The sequence below is a fragment of the Pagrus major genome, chromosome 23, assembly GCF_040436345.1.
Source record: "Pagrus major chromosome 23, Pma_NU_1.0".
NCBI classification, from domain to species: domain Eukaryota; kingdom Metazoa; phylum Chordata; class Actinopteri; order Spariformes; family Sparidae; genus Pagrus; species Pagrus major.
In genome coordinates this window covers 25,686,151-25,705,645 of record NC_133237.1, presented here as the reverse complement: position 1 = coordinate 25,705,645, position 19,495 = coordinate 25,686,151, and the positions used below count along the sequence as shown (strand labels likewise).

General features: G+C 43.7%; 1 protein-coding gene across 5 annotated transcripts in view; it reads right to left on the bottom strand.

Moving 5' to 3' along the window:
• Window positions 1–286: 286 nt before the first annotated feature.
• The window catches only part of LOC141020240 (protein shisa-6-like), an 81,282-nt gene continuing 62,073 nt past the window's right edge, over window positions 287–19,495 (bottom strand). For 2 of the 5 annotated variants that reach the window (XM_073495334.1, XM_073495335.1), the window contains 3 exons: window positions 7,814–7,972; window positions 715–897; window positions 287–672 (listed from right to left, as the gene is read on the bottom strand). In XM_073495334.1, the coding sequence (XP_073351435.1) occupies window positions 287–672; window positions 715–897; window positions 7,814–7,972 (728 nt within the window). Of the gene's footprint in view, window positions 898–7,813; window positions 7,973–9,562; window positions 9,584–10,530; window positions 10,594–15,063; window positions 15,095–19,495 lie in introns of all 5 variants that reach the window. The other 3 variants (XM_073495331.1, XM_073495333.1, XM_073495330.1) reach the window with 3 other exon arrangements.

Here is a 19,495-nt window from a genome sequence, read left to right as displayed (position 1 = left end):
CCAGTTTAAAAAATAGTTCCTCACGCTGTTGAATGTCTGACATGAAGGATCCCTCTTTGTGTCAACGCGCAAAGCCCTTATGATGCTCTAACAGAGAAAACGTCTTTGCCGGGGGGTTGATTCTGGATGACACAGGAAGCTTGTGCTAAAAAGCAGGAAGAGTTTTTAATGTAGGAGGTTGTTTTTTTTAAGAAGAAGACAGAAACACCTCTGCTGAGGGGACTTGCTGATTTCTGTTGACGTCCGCGGTGAGTCTCAGGAATCCTTCAGCTGACCACCCCGCAGGTTAAACAGTTACCTCGTTCTTGCTGGCAGTGCGGTATGTGTGGTGGTGGCCGGGAATGTACTGTAGGTGGTCCACCGTGTGAGTTCGTCGGGAGGCGAACGCCTGCCTCTTAGACGTGGTCATTTGACCGTGGTTGACCGTCAGCGTGTTGTAGGAGTCGTTAGAGGCACTGGGCTGAGAGTGCATCTTGGTCATCTTGTGGCGGTCCATGACAGGCGTGACGGGCATCAGCATGTCGGCGTGAGACATCGCCCGCGCCATCGCCTTCTCCCGGAACTTGTCGCGCCTCATCGCCGGAGACAGCAGCAATGGATCCTGGGAGTGGAGGCGGTCCGCTGACAGCAGCTGCTCCTCTGAGAGGTGGCGGCTGCTGCTGTACGCGTTGGCTGCCATGACGCCGTACGAAGATAGGCCGTAGTCCCCGCGACGTGGCGTCCTGGGAGGAGACAGGACGTGGTCCTGGGACATGGCCCTTTGGACTCGGCGGGGACGCTGCCGCTGCTGGTGCTGATGGGGATCTGAGTTCAGCTTCACCATGTGGGTCGTTCCCTGGCCGCCGAAGTCAGGATGATGATGCTTCCTTGCGTAGTACTCGTCGATGTCCTTATCACCTGAGGAGGAAGACAAAAGGTAATCAGAGAGACAACAGTGTCAAGACTACTGACCCTCGGATACTTCAATATCAATATTAAGTGTCTAAATTATAAGTTTCTTACTCTGCAGTGATCAGTTACTCATGACAGAGTTATGATTCAGTATCAGGGGCCCATTGAACCAAATTCACAGTGTCAAATTATTTCATTTCCTGTAAATTTTGAAACATTTCACTTTTCAAAACAGACACATTCTTGCAACCCATGCATGATCATGCAGGGGGGTCTGACGGACTTGCAAATTTCTCTGCAATTTGCAAGCAGCAATCGCTTTTGTGAAATGTATCCCTGTCCTTACATTACCTTACAAACACACCGACTGAACATGAGCGGTTGAAAAAGCATCATGTAGGACAGATAATGTCGACTCATTAGTCTCCATTATATCTGTCCTCCACCTGCTGTCTGCTGCTGAATGGATGAAGTGATGATGAAACCAACACACTGCTGAAGAGTCCATTCAAACTGTTTTCAAAATAGTTTTGTCCTTTTGCTTCATGAACAACAGGACAGCAGACTCTCATCAGCATCATTGTCCTTTCAGTGTGGAGAGGACTCATCAGGCCGCCACAATACTCAACCGTTCATGAGCCGGTTGTGCCTGAACGCTCGACCGGTTGTTTAATTCCTCTGGCAAGAAAATCGGGTCTGTCTCTCTGCGGGTGCACAAACGCTCCTGATGGTGAAGTCGTTCACGGCTGTATTAACCACAGGTCGGCAAATCGGCTCTCAGCGCACTTATATCTACCTGTTTTTGGCAGCGCTGGCTCACAGGGGGGACGCCACCACAGCAGCTCAGTGATGAACTGCTGTGGCTGAGGGGTCGTTACCTCTGCGGTAGTTAATTATTGCAGAACACAGAGGTCGAACGGCCGCTTTAGGACCATCCCACGCTTCAGCGAGTTGGGGAGAAGAGGGATGATGGGAATTGTTTTGTCTGGATGCTCCGGCTCTCTGGGAGAGATGTCATGGCTGGGATACAGAAGGTCACCTTTTTGTTCCTTACATGAGGGGCTTCATTTCCACCGCTCGGTGCATTTTTAATGACGGAGGCCCAACTTTTGGCCCGTGGCGATGTGCTCCAGCATCACTCCCTCAAGGGGTCCGGTTAGATGTGACATTATGGCAGGAAATGTCAACCAAACTCAACCAGAGGCTACAAATATACAGACGATCTACACGCAGAGGCCCATAGCTCCAGTAATAGGTCAGACTCAAGTATCCAATCACTGAGAGAGATTTGTGGTGATTATAGACTCAGACAGTAATGTGGCAGGAATATGTTCGATGATAAGAAAGGACACAGTAGATCTCAAATAAGAGGTCGCAGTCCAGTCACCGGAATAAAATGCTGCATTTTACGTTTCTGCAAACCACGGATATGTTTAAATTTGTATGTATTATATCAGTATTTTTATGTCATATTCAATGTACATGTGTACTGTATGAGCTGACTTTCATGTCAGGCGGTGATCAGGGTGGTGGCGGCGTTACAGCAAGAACAGACCACTGTTCAAGACGCTGTTTCAACATCTGTAAGCGTGAAACCTCTGGATATTTTCAAGGAGACATCGAGACATTTTCCAGCCATGTCTGTGGCGACAAAACCAGGTATTTAAAGCCAAACCATGATGTTTTTTTCTAACCCTAACCAAGTGGCTTTTGTGCCTAAACCTAACCAGACCATAAGCACAGTGATATCACTACATATCTAGGGTTTGCAGAAACGTCCATTACCAACATTTATTGGTGTCAGACTTTAAATAAAAGCTCAGCAGGAAAGGAGAGCTGTTCGGTAGGTTTCATACCCACTGATGGCAACAATGACTGAGATAGAGCCCGACTGATACAGGATTTTTAGGGTCGATATGATGTTAGTTAGTAAAAGTATTTCCATTATCACTTCATCACTCGTTATAGAGTCCTGCAGTCCTAAAACGCAGACATGAATGAGCATTTTTGTACTTCTGGTTTCCTCGTCTGGAAGGCATCTATGTGATGGAGGACTGACACCGTCTTTTTAGGGCGTCCTGACAAAAATATGTCATCCCTCTAACATAATTGTTTTGCAATGATCCCAGAAAGCTGTTACATAATATTTTACTGTTTAACAATAAACTGTATTGTTGAGACATTAAACCTCACTCAAAAACCTCAATTATAAATTTGCGTAATATATCCTCGATAGGCGGATATTGGCCAGTAATATCGCCCCACTCGAGACCGGAAAAGCAGTAAAGCACAAGTGAGTGGAAGTAATTAGTCAATGAAAGCTGTGAATCAGCGCCGGGGAGTGGTGAGGATGACATCACTGCTGTACTGAGCTGCGGAAATGTACAATACTCAGACATGTATTATGACAACATGGAGGCAGTTAACATCCGTTGTAATTAGCAGCAAATTAAAGCGGAGCGGATCAGAAAACAAGGTCCTACTTTAATCAGAGTAAAGTAGACCTCTCTCTACCGCTGAGGTAAAAAGAGCTGTAATATTAATGTCAGCAGAGGGTTTTCTCCGCTGCCTCACAATGTCCACCCACAAACACACTTCCTCTTCCTCTGGACCGGCCTCGACCACCGTTTGATTTAGGACCTGCTCTTTACGAGCGTTCACTTGTTTCACTGTTTACACTTTAAGTGACTGAAATGATTTAGCAGGGGCGGTGCATACCGCTCGATCTCATCTCCGCGGCGCTGATAAAATGCAGCACTTTACAATTAACATGATTGCGAAGGGGGCGAAGGGGTCCCAAACGTGGAGCGGAGCTACAAACACAGTAAATTGCTAACAACGGCTAATTAAACCCCCAGCTCCCACTCTGCTAGATTAGATTCAATATAGCCGGTATATTTATGTGTCAGCTATTGATCACAGAAGCCTGTAATCATATAATGCACTAAAACCCACGAAAACTGGTGGAACATCAATTATAAAGTGATCTTTAGAGCTGGAGCGCTGGAATTAAAACGGGTAAACGCAGCGATATCATAACATTTTTTTTTTTTTACTTGTTTGTTCGGAGGTGTTTTGATCCCTTTCAGTGCGATTAAGACAACAGATTTGTTTCTCCTCCTTGTTTGCAGCCTCTTTGGAGGAGCTGAGGTTACTTCAGAGCAGCGTCCTCCATCTCTGTCTCGTTGACATCGCTGAAGGACGGCGGGATGGAAGAGGAGTCGCACACACACAGTCTGCACACACACACACACACACACGATCATTTAAAATTGCAAATAAACTATACTAATTTAATTTTGTCATCATCAACTCTCCAGATGGTTTCATTAAAAAAGCAACTAATCATATTACTTTTAGGCTTGTTTCCAAAGACCTCACTCATGCTTCAACCTGCAGTTTATTATTTATTTCCTCTCTCTCTGCGAGTGAAAGGGCCTCCGTCAGGGGACGACTTCGCTCGCTTGTTTGACAAATTCCACAGGGCTCCTGTCTCAAATTCGAAAAGCCTTTTTTGTAGTTCGCCGTGATTCATCTCTGTGATTTTCTGTGTGTGTGTACAAGGCTCCAGCGAGATAAGAGCAAAGCCCCGAGTTGATAAGGGAGTGAAGAGGCAAAAAAAACAAAAAAAACGCAGAAAAGACGAATGTTGAATGCGCTGAAAGGAGATTGTACCGATGCATGTTTTTCTATCATACAACCACTGATGGCACCATTTAAAATGGCTTTCTGTCTAACGTCTCTTAAGAGTCGAGGACAGAGGACGGTGCATTGCAATTTGAAAACCGTCCCTGCATTGAATTCAGTCCTGCACAAAACGCTGTGAAGAAAAAGTACATCTGTATGTGGACAACAACAATAAATCGATGTGAGCTGCTTGAGGCTAAAGGAAATGTTTCTCGAAAAAAGATTTACTGTCAACAAATGTGTTAAATGTGATAACTCACAACATAATACAGTCGCGAGCACGCAGTGTGTTTTCCACTGTCGGGCTTTCACTCAGCTGACAAATGGGCGACGTGACGGCACGCCGAGCGGCACACACATTCAATGCATGTTTACTTGAGTGTGTTACAAAGAAGTCTGAAGAGTCTGAAGGTACGAGCTGCGAGAGGGGAAATGTGCCGTTCGATTTAGATTTCACACGTCTTGAAGGAATTTTCATGCTCAGACGAGAAGAGTCCAGCTGAAACCTGAAGCGTCTCTCTCTGATGATCTCATCGCTCTGAATCCATCTCAAACACTGACGCAAGTAAAAAATGAAAAATGGATGGGTCTCAAGTGGAGGATCTGAAGTGGAAATAGTCACTAAATATGGTAGATTTTTATAAAATATTTCTGCTCCTGCTGCTTTAAAGGTTTCTTTGAACAACGTTTGCAAAAATCCTCCAGAGCTCGACGTCGAGATGATGCATTTTGCTTTTTATACACCTCGGTGTCGTCCAAAGAGAGCCGAGGATGAAAGAAAAAGATGTTGTAACTATAAATGTTTTCACTCCATTAAACTGCAAAACCAGGATACAACCGAGCATCAGGCCGACTGCAGCTGTTACTAATCTCTGAGCCGACTTTAACAAACTCCAGTTATCATTTTACCAATCGAATCCAACCTTGAACGGCTGAAAAACACATTTATAACCTTCTAAAATCAGGTCTGTGCAAAGAGAAAAGCTACATAACACGTGCTGGTGTCATTTTTAGGAACATTTCATCTGCAAGAAACAAAAATGAGGCATCGTTGGTGATGTTGGTGACCTGCAAAAACTCAAAATCAAGAGTGTATCTTTGTAATTTCTAGTCAAAACATCTAAAAAAAATACTATAATACATTTAAAATGATAAACAATCACCAAAAAATAGCTTCTCAGTGACATAAAGGAGGCTAATTTTCCAGTGTATGAACCCGTCTGGAGAATTCAAGTTCTGGTGACTGACATTAAGTCACTTAATGCTTCTTATGTGCATATTTATGTCCTCTGCTGTCACACGCAGCTAAAAATGTTCTGGAGCATTATTAGTGGGAACTGCAACTTGACTTTTAGTGTTTGAGTAATGAACCGATGACACAGGACAAACACAAGATATTACAGGTGGAGGGGGAGGAAGGGATGCTGCTGTGTTTCACTTTTAATGAGGTGAGCTGTTAAAGTGCACAGAGAGCGACTCAAACACGACCAAACTGTCTGATCAGGGAAATCTTTGCACGATCTGATGATCGCTGTGTTGATGTTTTTCCTGCAAGATCATGATTAATGATACGAGACCCGTCATGGAAACCGACTGATCACATTTTTATAATGACGTAGCTGAGCGACTCGAGGGAAAAGACCAGATAAATATGCACATGGGGTATTTTAAACCCAATCATGTCTGCCTAAACCTAACAAAGCGTTTCTGTTACCTTAATCATAGGCGGGAATCACAAGGAGGGTCAGGGGGGTTTGGACCACCCCTTTCTTGAAAAAAGAGACATTTGTCCCCCTAAATAACCTTTATCAGTGATTTTGATTTTCTAAAGATTGGTCCCCCCCCCCCCCCACATGCCTCACAGTGGTTTGGTCCACTGCCAATCAACCTGCAGCTCACACACCTGTCTCTGTGGAGCGTCTCAGCGTGGTGCTGGTGGTGCTGTGGACCATAGTAAGTAGATATTTTTCAAGAGTTAACTTTAAAGAAAGCTGCTATTTTTTTTCTTATCACAAAAGTTTTAGGTTTAAGCACAAAAAAACACCTGGTTTGGGGAAGAGAAACAGTGTTTTCAGTCGCCACAAACGCCGCTGTAGATGTCCTGAGGTCTTAAATCACCTGGTTATGTAATGAGAAACAGGGCGAGATAATTTCCCGGGTTGTCCCTAAAAACATTCAGGGGTGCCCCCATCAGGAATTGCTCCTGAGAGTGTTTTCTGTGTAACAACACCACCATGGCGATATCAGTCACACCCCAAACCCTGACACAATATTTAACTCATAGTGACGTACATACACGTTACCAAATCTTGCACCTGAAATGCATAAGCGGCTCAGACAGATTGCTTTCTTGATCATTCATGAGTGGTTTGACTTTTGCCTTCACGCCAAAAGTGATTTCAAGCGGTCTCGGTTGGATTGTTCAGCAGCTTTCAAACGAGCCTAAATGAACCAACCAAACGTGTTAAGTGTGAAAGCGTCACGTTTTATGACGAAGGTAACTTTTTTAATTCATCAAGCTCTCTTTCAAGCCGCTTGTCCTGTCTGTGCTACTGACTGATTGCTACTACAGTGCACTTTTGGTTTGTTTTGAGAAAATGTGTCTCCTGGTTGACTCCTGGTTTAATAAAAGGGTACATCAATAAGCAGAAAACCTGGATAAACACAGGAAACATGCATCTAATCTAAAAGAAAACTCGCCATGCCGGGTCACGAGGTCACAACGTCATGGCCCACGTCAAATGCCACAGCACAGATAATGAACTGTAGCATTGCCGGAGATATTAAAAGCGCCATCTTGTTGGCGTATAGAAGCCATTCAGCTGAAAGAAAACGGCCTTTAATATGTCATTAAGAGACATTAGCAACATGATATGGGCTGCAGATGGAGCCAAATTACACACCAATTAGTTGTCAGTCGATGGGCCGATGGATGAGAGGATGGGAATGAGTATGGAGGCTCTGGCGCAGCGTCATGCATTTTAAAAAGGAAGTTTATTTCCCTTAAAAAGGTGAAAAAGTGAGAGGGCGATCTGCGTGATGAGGCGCCAAACATCTGTGGATACTTATCATGATGCATGTCTCTGTAATGGACACTCAGATGTTTCATCGGGCCGGACGTGGTGAATGCGGCGACCCTTTAATGCGCGGGGGCACGAGGGTGACGTCATTCCCGTCTTTTTTTGAGTGCATCAGGCAGAACACGGCGATGGAGGACGAATGAAGGACCACCTACTTAATCTGTGGAGGGAGGAGGAGTATTTACTTAAGTCAGACTTGAGGGCCAGCTCGTAGGAGGGCGGCAGATGGCTGAGGTTCTGGAAGGATCTGGACAGGGACAGGTCGTACGGCTCCGTGGCTGAGGTCAGGATGTTGTTCATCCGCTGGGGTCTCTCTACAGGGGACAAGGGGAGGAAGCGGTGCGCTGCAGTCAGTCAGAAATAAGGCTTATACACTGGGAGTCTTTACTGGAGGACAGAGAGGGAAGCAGGTAGAGAGGGTGTGATGTGGAGAGAAGTGTGAAGGGAGACTGGAGGTGACACCCTCTTTAGTGGAGGGATTTAGAGATTGATTGATTTTACGTGTTGGGGTGTTAAAGCCACGGCTGCAGGCAGGGGACCACGTCGTATCATCTGCTTCTAAAAGCTGCGTTCAGACCGACTGTGAACTGAATTCTCACAGCTGCAACGAAAAGTCGATCAAAAGTGAATTAAGCGCCAACTTTTTCAGTAAATTTAGTCATTTTTAAGCAAAAAATAGACAAATATTTACAGGTTCCAGCTTCTCAAAATGTTTTCTTTGTCAGTGATGACAGTAAATGAAGAGTTTTTTTGGGTTTTGGACTCTTGATTGGACAGAATAAGCAGTTTGAAAACGTCTCTTTGGGCTCTGTGGCCCAGATTTGGATCAGGGCCGGACGAACGTGTCTGATGGGGACAGATCTGGGCCTCAACAATGCCGCTATCCGGGTTTTAACTATGAACCAGTGGCACAAACTAGTGATGACTCATTAATTAATAATTACTTAATCGTTAGCAGTTCTTCACGATCATGAAAAGCAGAAGCAGCTTGGTTTTAACTTGGGGTCACAGCTAATTGTCATAATGATGAGGTAATCAGGGACTACTTAGTAACTACTTAGTGTGATGTATCACTTTACTTAAGGTGGCACTAAAAGATTAACATTGCAGAATTATTCCTCACCTGTTCCTTAATTACTGCTCATACTGTTTTCTGGAGGTGGAAGGCAAAAAACATTAAAATCCCTGATTTTTGAATGGAGTCTGGTGACATTCCCCTGGGTATTTTAAAAGTTATGTTTAACTGAATGTTGACGAGTCGTAGCGTCATTAAAATCCACTAATCTGTGATTCTGAGCCAGCTGCAAACCGCATCTGTTAACTGCGTCGAAGCAGCTCGACTGACACTCGGTTTATTGTGAAATACCTTTCACAGTTGTGCGTCTGTGCTATCAGTGATATGTGTGGCACCATTAAAGGCTCCCTGCACTGCGCTGGAGCTCCTGTGGCTTCGGTATTTGGGACGCCCAGTCATGGGTCAGGAGGCGCAGCGGGTGGGGAGGTGCTGGGATACGGGCAGGGACTCTGGTGCTGGATTTAAAAATAGGAACGGGGCGACTACTGCCGCAGCAGCAAGGAGGACAGGGACACGCAACGCCGAGGAAACATATGGCGTTAGAGGGGAGTGTGTGCATGTGTGTTGGGGGGAGATAGAGCCGGTTAGCTGGAGTGGAAATGTGTGAAGAAAGAGATCTAGCGATTTGGACTTAAAGGTCATGGATTGTAATGCAGCAGCGTGAAGTTGCAAAAAAATACACAAGCGCTTAAAAAAAAAAAGAAGAAAGAAAGAAAAAGGAGAATTTAAAAAATGACCCCCAGTGTGCAGGTAGAAAATAACTGATCTCTACATGATAGAAGTTGAAGAAAAAATACACATAGGCACCATGTGTATGTGTATTACTTACCGTATCTCATTTGTCTGTGGGCTAACGAATCCAAGTGAGAAAGAAAGGATCAATAACAATCAATGTGCACAGTCAAACCTCCCATTAACTAGGAGGTTGTTCAAAAGCCAAATATTACAAGAATGTGTTAACCAGAAAACTCTTGAATTATGCAGAGCAGACGCGACCCCCCCTCGTCGGATGCTAAATAGACTTCGAAAAGCGGCGTTTGAAGAGTTTTATTTGGTGCTGGAAGTACTTTTGAAACCCATTTTCCGCCGGTGAAAAGGTGGCAGAACGTGGACCGCAGCGCTCCATTAACACTGGAAAAAAAAGTTTGTACAAGGACTCGGTGACGATCATCTTCGCTGTAAATCTGAAAAAATGCCACAAAAACGTCGACCTCTGCATGTTTTTTAGAATATCAGAGAAGGTTTTTCTTTTTTTGTATCGGGTAAAGGCCTGATTCCTTCTTTAATTACACGGTGTTTCATTTCATTGCCGTTTAGTCGCGGGAGCATTCAGTAATTCCCCACTAAGAGCTGCTCCCCTTTCACACAAAATCACATTAAGAGGAATAGATGGGATGCAATAACAGTAATTGGGCTTTCAATAACTTTTTCGGCAAACTGCACAGATGATCTTTTGATTATCAGACACTTTTTTTGCTTTTCATTTTCTCAGAGGACTTCTTTATCGGCTCCTCAGATTTTTAATTTCCCTGTGAAAAGATATACTTTTGTCCTTGAAATTGGAAATGGTCTATCACCAGAAGTGTTTGGCTTGATTTGGTTTAGAGACGGATAATGAAGCAGATCATTTTTGGGAAAGTCGAAGTCAGGTCAGCGATTCTTGTTTAAAACCTACACAGAAGTTTTATTTTAGCAAATCGAAACGACGCGACACGCTGAGACAGTGTTTATTTCTGGCATGCAGTCACAAGTTCACACAGGAAGCTGTTGGACTACGTGTACTTTTTGTGTTCTTACCCAGTTTAGGTGTGAGCGCGGTCAGGTCCAGGTGGCTGTGCTGGTAGTCATGGTGGTGGTTTCCTGTTGAGAGAGAAGAACCCAGAGTTCATTTCAACATGGCGGCTTCAAGTGATGAGAAGAAAATCAGACATTTGATCGGACAGGCCCGTACGCTTGACGCTGAAGGGTCAGATCAACCCAAAAAAACATATTTTCTCTCTTGACCTCGGTGGTTTCTGTACATAACAACCCTGTTTCTTCTGAAGCCCCAACAGTAAACTTGTTTAATACAAGATTTAAACACTTTCTGTCTTATTTAACACATTTATAGCACACGGTATGAAGTGCACTGAGCATGTGTGAGCATGGGCGTGTCCATATTTGTGAATCTGCATCTGCATCTTACTATCTGAGTAATGAGCTCTTCATATAGCAAGAAAAATACTGCACCATTGGCTTTAGCCCGGGTATTTATTGGTCTATGGTGCAATCACTTTCTTGCTGCCTCAAGATAGTAATGCGCCAAGAATCCACCGGCCCAAACCTCATTTTATGACCCACATGACCGTGGTCGCACAGACCGGCCACAAGAGGATTAGTGAGATAACATGATCACAGCCGTTGAACCAATCAGAGTCGTGTGAGGATCTACTGGCAGCTACAGAGGTTTGTTTCGGTCTGAAGACCATCGAGGGAAGCGGCTGATCACAAAGGGTTAGCGTAGCTGCAACAGCATCAGTTCTATCAGAACCGGAGAGTTTAGTTCATCCTAAGAGGAGCGAAGGACGACTCTGAAGACTTTTCTCAGTTGAAAACATGTTATCGCTCTTCTGTCGACTGGTTTCAGAAAGAGTTTGATTTACCAACTGGCTCCCCGGATGGTAGCGCTTTCTTACTTTATTGATCATGACAGATGTTTTGTCCAATCACCTGTGAGCGTTGCCCTTTTTTCCAAGGACGACCTCCCAGATGTTTCTGTCGTGTCAGGTTAATAACATTGAGCCCTTCTGAACCCCGTTTCTCCTTTGTAATCCTTTGTGCATTGTCTAGATACTGTATCATTGTGGACAACTGGGTGAAAAATGTGTTGTGGGATTTTAGTAAACTGACTCTTTTTTAAAAGACAATCCCTTTGTGAGTTGAGCACAACAAGCACAAGTCTGGCTGACGGAGTATCAGCCGGCTTTTCCATCCCGCTCCCGTCAGTGTTTGCTGTTTTTTTCAGATATAAGAGCTTTGATTTTCTCGCCGTGTCTCAAGTGAGCAGTAAACTGTCACGGCTCAGTTACGGGCCTGTGAGCGTTTCTTTTTTTTTTTTTCCATTTGACAGAATCCACTGCGAACCACTGCTTTGCCAAAATGATTGATTACAGCCTCTTTTATTTGGGAACATGGAAACACCTCGTGGTGATCCATCTTTTGCTGCTCCGGAGTCATTTGATGTCGCAGTAATATCGTTATGTGTTGTTCGAGTGCTTAGAAGAACAAAGCGGCATCATCTGAGACCTCCATCACTGAGCTGCGAGGGGAGTTCAAATAATTTCCGAGAGTGGAAATATCGCCTTTATTCAATTACAGCGGGTTGTTTTTTGAACAGCGCGCACACAAAACACAGATATGTGATACTTGTACCTTATTTGCATTTAAATATGTTCATTTATCATCCTCTAAGGGTGCTAAAGACAATAAAAACACAGCTCTGATAGCTTTAAACTACAGATATGAGCTCTTTAGAGCTGACGACAGGAGAGGGCTGTGTTCAGCTTTTTGCTAAAGATCAGTGTGTGTGTGTTTCAATCATGATGCTTTTCCCAGCGGCTCGACGTGACATTTCTGACAAATGTTATTTGACTTTTTTGCTCAGATCCAAGAGCCAGTATGAAGATTAATCTCACATATTTTCGCTGTGGTCTTGGAATTTTACTTGCTAATCTCCGCTGAGATGTATATATCCAGCTCAGGAAAATGGAGGAACATAAAGACTGGAGTTAAATGGTTTTAAGTAGCTGTGTAGCATAATTACAAAACAAGTCTTATTGGGTCGGTTCTGCCTGCAGCTGTACTCTTTGCTTTTTCCCAATCACACAGGTTTTGATCAAGGGACCAATTATAACAGCTACAGAGAGCTCACGCTAAATTACCCCACCATGAAGTTAAAATGGAAGCAGTTTTACACCAAATAAATAACAACCTTTTTACTATCAGTGTAATTGCAGAAACTGATTTTTTTTTCTTCTCCCGCCACAGCAGAGAAAACCGACCGCCTCGTAAATTTCACACATTAAAATGTAGCGCGAGTGTTTAACCAAGGTTCACAAGTTTATCACCGAGCGACGATGCTTTTTCTCATTGAGGTAATCTCTGGTTCAGAGGTTTACATTCCCGTGATGCAATTATCCCCTTTATGTGAGATATCTGACTGTTATTGCTGGTATTGTGCAGCAGCTGCGGCACTAAACTGAGCACACGTTGTAAGAAAGAAAGAAAGAAAGAAAGATATCTGTTTATGGGAGGGGTAAGTTACACAGAAGAGTCTGGTCCAAGTACTCGACTGGTGTAGCGAAGCATGAATCAACCTCGTGGAAAGTGAGCAATCACGCCACACGAAGCAGTAGGAGGGACCACATTCACAGCAAAGTACAGTTATTTTCTGCAGCTCGAGTGTTTGCTGCTGGTCCGTCAGAACAAAGTCACCTGAGCTCAAGTGGAACCACGAAACTGCAGCGAGATGTCTGAACAACGTCTGGAAAATAATCGACGGCCGTCTGAAGCTCACACTCGTGTTTCTTTGTTTGTTCTTACATCGGCTCAGACACGAAAGATGAACACATGAACCCAACAGCCACAGGTACCAGAATCTGACTTCCTCCACAGACTCAGACTCAGAGCAGGATGACAGGTCGGTCGATGAAACTGAGTCCAACCGCTGCTGCAATAAACTCCAGTGTGTTGCAGCAGCGGTGGATGGCAGGAGACTCTTTCCATTGTTTGTCACTCTGCATTTGCAGTTTCCACAAACACTTTGACAAGTGCAGAAAGTCTGACAGAGCGAATAAACATGAAAACCATGTACGGACATAATAACCGATGCTGTTTGAGGAAAAGTATGTGGACAACAGATCATTCCCAAACATTACTCTGCCGCTATGACAGCCTCCAGCCCTTTGGTTTCAGTCCGTCCATCAGATGTTTATATGCCTGGCTGCAGGGATGTGAGCGTCAGTGAGGTCCAACACTGAAGTCTGGCTCACAGTCGGTGCTCCAGCTCATCCCAGAGGTGTTGGATGAGGCTGAGGTTCTGGGCTCTGTGCAGACCAGTCCAGTTCTTTCATTTCAAACCAATTCTTTTAATTATTAAAGAAATTATTTGGGGCATTTTCAGCAGAGAGGCAGGGATGTAATGCACAAAGGGCCCCGGCTGGAATCAAACCGGAGAAGCTGCATGTACGTGATGTGTGCCTTCAACCTTTGAAGGCCACCAGGAAAAACTACACCTTCACGGAGCTGGCTTTGTGCACGGGGGAATTGTCATGTTGACAGCCGGCCAAGTACGTACGTGTACACATTAAAAACTCTCACAGAAAGACATTCAGCTGGGAACAAGGACGGAAACAAAGAACAGGACTGTCAGCAGTGGATTAATCCATATTTGGCTTTTGCATCTCGATGTATGGCATCCTTCATTTTCTTTTTTTACTGCACATGGCTACATATACATTAATTAATACAAGCAGTCAGATAAATCATAACCCCCCTTTTTATTTAGGATTGTCCTTTAAGTACAACACAGCATGTGTTCGGTCCAGTTCATGTTTCCCAGTAGGTTCACAAAGTCTGAAATGTCTCCATGCTTTCAAAATACTGGGTTTTTTTTTTATCTTTATCACCTGCTGCCTCCCTCCACCACATCTCCAAACATAGAACAGTTCATAATGTTCACCCACAATTCAATGCAAGACAGCGATGTTGAAACTTGAATCTTTACATAGCTTCATGAAGGCTGCAAACTCCTGATCATTTGGTCTTTTCATTGGTTTTTGTTGATACCAAGAAAAACACAGAATATCACCAGACTTACACTTTAAGGTTAAAGGTGATTAAGCCATTTAAACCAGTCTGTCTCTGCAGTATTTTGGTAGTTGTAGATGTATTAAGTACAAAGAGACAAATCTGAAGCTAAAGTCCTGGATCTTCTTCACAGCGGCTGGTGTTAAAGGTTTAAACTGTAGCACTGCGACCAGAACTGACCGAGAAAAGTGGAGCAAAAATGTCAGAGGACTTCTTCTAAAATATCAGTTTTATCATTCACACTGAAGCGTTCGACATCCTGAATCCAGCTGAGACGGAGCTCTGCACTATGTGAAGTACATGGAGGAGAACATACCTGCTAAGTGTTAATACATAATGCAGCAGCTCTCACTGACGGTTAAGTGTGTCACACGGATTGGCAGGAGTAACGCGGGGCGGCCCTGTCACAAATGAATCGAATGCTTCCAGGTTCCAGCGGGGCGGACAGAGGGGATCCCACTGTGACCCAGATCCATTTTAAACGCCTCGCTCTGGGGAAGCTGATGGACAGACGCTGGCGACGGAGAGAGCCCATGCTATGTCATTATGCTGGCAGAGTGTGGAGTACCATGTGGACCTGCTGGTGGGATGGATCACCTCGTTTTGCCCTTGTGCGTATGCATGTGCGTGATGGCGAGGCAGAGTGACAGAGAGACAAAGAAAAGAACGAGAGCCTGCTGTTGTTCACCTTCAAAAACCATTCAGGACTTTAATGGCAGCGACGCTCAGAAGCTGAGATTTAAAACTCAAATACTAAAATGTCAAGTTACAGGAGAATCATTTACAATCTGATGATCTGAAAATTACATCGTTATCCGACAAAAACAGCTACAATTTATCATCATTACCACGAAGCGACTTCTCATCAGAATCAAATGACACAAGAAGCCCCAGAAAACTAGAACTGAGCAGATCACAAAGGAAAGTTTGGCTTGTTTTTGTCTCATCCTGTGCAGTAATGAGATCTTGGTGAGTGTGTGTTGCTCTCGGAGAAAAAGAGGTTACAGCAGAATTTGGTCCAACGCCTCTAAATTGCTGCTTTTGTTTCAGCAGCTCATCTGGTCTAGTGCTTCCTGATTGGCTGTTTCCTCCTGGCTGGAGAACAATCAGAGTTTTTGTTGGCCGACATTTTCTGTCACAGTATTTTATACTGTGAGTTGATATAGGTCATGATACAGTACATGTTGTCTAATAGTTCTTTTGGGTTACTGTAAATAGATACAATTCATTCATGCATTCAAATGCACACAACCATGGTGTGTGTTCATGTGTTCACAACAGTGTTCATGTGTTCACGCGTCTCTTTTCTCTTAATATAAACGTCTTTACAGGCCACTCCCCCGACCACACCCACTTTTAACCAACTAGCACAAAAGTTAGTCAGTGGTACGTTAGCTCTTGACTTACCCACCACAAAATGCAGCGCAAGTCTGTGAATTCATCAGTAAATGATGCACCTTTTGCTACCGACCTTCACACAAACACGCTTGACCCTGATGCCAAATTTCAGCCTCCTAGGGTGAAAACTGAGGCCACCGGTGATGAGGAAATTTCATTGGACCGACTGACCGACCAGATTTGCTAAAATCCAGGTTCTTTACTAACACAAGCAATGTTTTAATGGACGATATTTCCTCAATCCAATTTAAATAATTTCGATTGAAGACTAAGAATCTAGGTCGTATGAGATGAATGCAGCTGTGCAGGTTGTTGTAAGTCAACTTACAGAAGAAAAACTCAAACAGAAACTTTGGGGTTAATGAATGAAAAGAAACAAAACGGCGAAACAGTCTGATTAACAGGCTGATGTTATAGCGTAGAGGGAAAACTGACCAAGGAGAGATGGCTGCAAACTTGTAAGGATTAAAGGTTTTCGGACCATTTTTCATCAGATAGTTGGGAACAAACATTTCAGAAGGTCTCCATCCACATTTAGCTCACATTTCAACAAAACGTCCTCAAGATTGTCAAAAGAAAATGCTAATTAGTGTGTGTTTCCACTGCTGTGTGAGAATTACAGTTGGAAAATGCTCAAAAGTGTCATCGTGCATAAGTGACATGTATTGTGGCTGTTTTGTTCGAGACGTCACGTGGCGACGAGCTGCACTGCTGAAGCCAAATAAAAGAGAAGTGAATGTTCGTCATGCGTGCAGCTGGTGTTTTTCATCTGTGGGCCTGTATTCATCTTTGATGACTCGCTGGCATCTTGCTGATGTCACGTCTGCGTCTTCTCTTCAGTGAAACACCCCTGAGCCTCTTAATGGCACATCTCAGTGTACTGGGTATTTAAAACATTTACACTGTGCGCTCCACCTCGATAATGCTATTTCTCTCTGCACATGAATTAATCTGAACTCAGTGTTTACTTCCAGGAAAGACGGGGTTCATCTGTACACTGAGTAACATCCTCTGCTGACCACAAATCACTTCATTTTCCATCTGAAGTTGCAGCAGAGAAACAGACCTCCTGCTTTATTTTACTTACTGGAAGGCATTTTCTTACATTTTCACAGCAGAGAGCATTCGGCCCTGTTCACCATCTTACCCGTACGGTGTCACGATCTTGACCGACGGCGTCCCGGAGAGCTTCTTCTGGAGTCTGTGAATTACTAACAAGGATAAGCACAGATTTATCTGATGTCTTCTCCGATACGTCAGAAGTAACATCACACAAAGCTGCCGTTATCCTTGCCGTGGAATATGGGACTCCGTGAAGTACGAGGCAGAAAACGAGACGACGCTGAAGGATCCCTGTTGACAGCTGAGGCTGAATCATGTCCAGGTCTTCAGAGAAAAACCTGCACCGGGACACAAATCTACTTCGATACATATGTGTAAAAAAATGTTTTAAAACAGCCTGGCTCATATATTGATGCGTACACTTTATGGCCAAAAGTTTAGGGACACTGCATTACAGGAAATCAACAACATCCAATTATAACAGTTTGTCAGGCTGAAATGTGAACACTGGAGAATGCTGCTTCAAAAAAAAAAACAACAATGAATAAAAAAGGTGTTTCTTGCTCGTATTCAGTCAAATCTGCCCGTGGTACAAGTCCAGTTTCTCTCTCGGAGATGTTACCGTGTTGGTAATTGTGTCACATATTGAGTGTAATGAGATATTTGTCTAGAAATTAGGTTTTGAGATGTCCCAGTGCACAAAACCAGGTCAATAAGGAGAGTTTTCCCAGGAAAAAACTTGACTCACCAGCTCAGAGCCCATCAAACACTGTGGAACGCCGACTGTGAGCCGATTTCAGCGTTCAAAACCAAAAAAAAACGCACTGAGAAAAAGTCAAGTCTGTGCCGGCATGTTGCTTCAGGAACCACAAGTTTATTTCTTTCCAATCCTGCCTCCTAGAAATGATGTTTTTATGTTGCATGGAACATTTTTCTTTGAGTAAATGAAACACTACGTATATGTACAATGCTGGAGCTGCAGGAAGGTACACGGGGTGGATAGCGAGCATAGATAGCAAAAAAAAAATCTCATGTCTCAACGTACAGCTAACATTTTCTGTACCCTTCATATCCTCAACCAAGTTATACACCAACCAATCCTCATACCTCGATTGCCAGAGACTCTCAAAATGACATAATAATAACTTATATCACCATTTCAAAAACATAACGACCGTTGCATCATACAAGCAACAGGCGTACCGGGCCTTTGGTTTACACGACACGAGCAGCAGTCTTCTGGGTGAAAGTCCTGTGCTTGTCTGATCCAACCCTCCACCCTGTTGTTGTCCTCCATATGTAGACTTTTCGCTCTTTATATTACATCTCCTGACTTCCTCCTTCGTGCTGTAATAATCACTAAGGCCACTAGAGGCCGCCACCTAACAAGAAACGTTAATATTGGTCGTGATAAGCTGCTTGCACAGGTCGTTTTTCTGATGAGGCCGAGTGGATGATGCAAGGTTGCCTATTTTTAGCGGAAAACAAATGAAATACGCTCATTTCACGTTCAGTATCAACACTTTTGCAACTTTCCAGCTACCATAATTGACGTTTCCTCATCATGTCATCAGGTTTCCCTTAAAACACGAGCTTATGCAACTAACTTGCGTATAGATGTAATTTCTGCAGTGCTGATATCAAACCATTCAAATATCCAAATATCCAACCACGATATCGTCCTCATCTCAACCATCCAGTTACTTCTATGCATAGATGTTGTAGAAAGACACATTTTTTAGACGTCAGTGTTGGACCTTACTGATGTTCATGTGTCTGAATTGGAGCAAATCCCTGCAGCCAGGTTCAAACACCTGTGTGGGGAAAGCTTTGTTGGAAACCAGGAGGAGGCTGTTACAGCTGCAGAATAATGATTTGGACCGGCCTGTTCAAGAGCCAGATACGGCTGTGATATTTGGGTGTCCACATACTAATGACTATAATGTGCATAAAAACACTGAGTCATTTCATTTTAAATTATATCAAATCCATAGTTTCAGCGAGGCATGAAGAAAACGTCTGGCTCATTTTTCTTTCTGACGAACTTTCAAAGAATGGAACGAGTTTTTTTATTCTGCATCTGTTCTTCTTAGCACTTAGAGAACATCTGCAGACTACAGCTCAGTCATGATGAAACTTTAATGGTTCAAAGCTGAAAAGCAGAATTTAATAAGACTCGTGGCACAAACACAAGACAGTATATGTCAGAAGTAATTAAGTGAGGACACCAAACTTTCTCTTATCGTGGTTGGGTGTAAAAGAAAAAAGGCAGCAGAGTACTTCCAAAAAACGAATCACCCACTAACTTATTTTCCATAATTACATTCTGTGTTTTCCCGTAATTATATTAGTAGTTTGGCACAAAGCTACTGTTGATAAGCAGGATGATGAAAAGATTAAATAAAAAAGGAGAGAAGGCCATCTTTGTGAGGACACCACGCACTGGAAAATTACT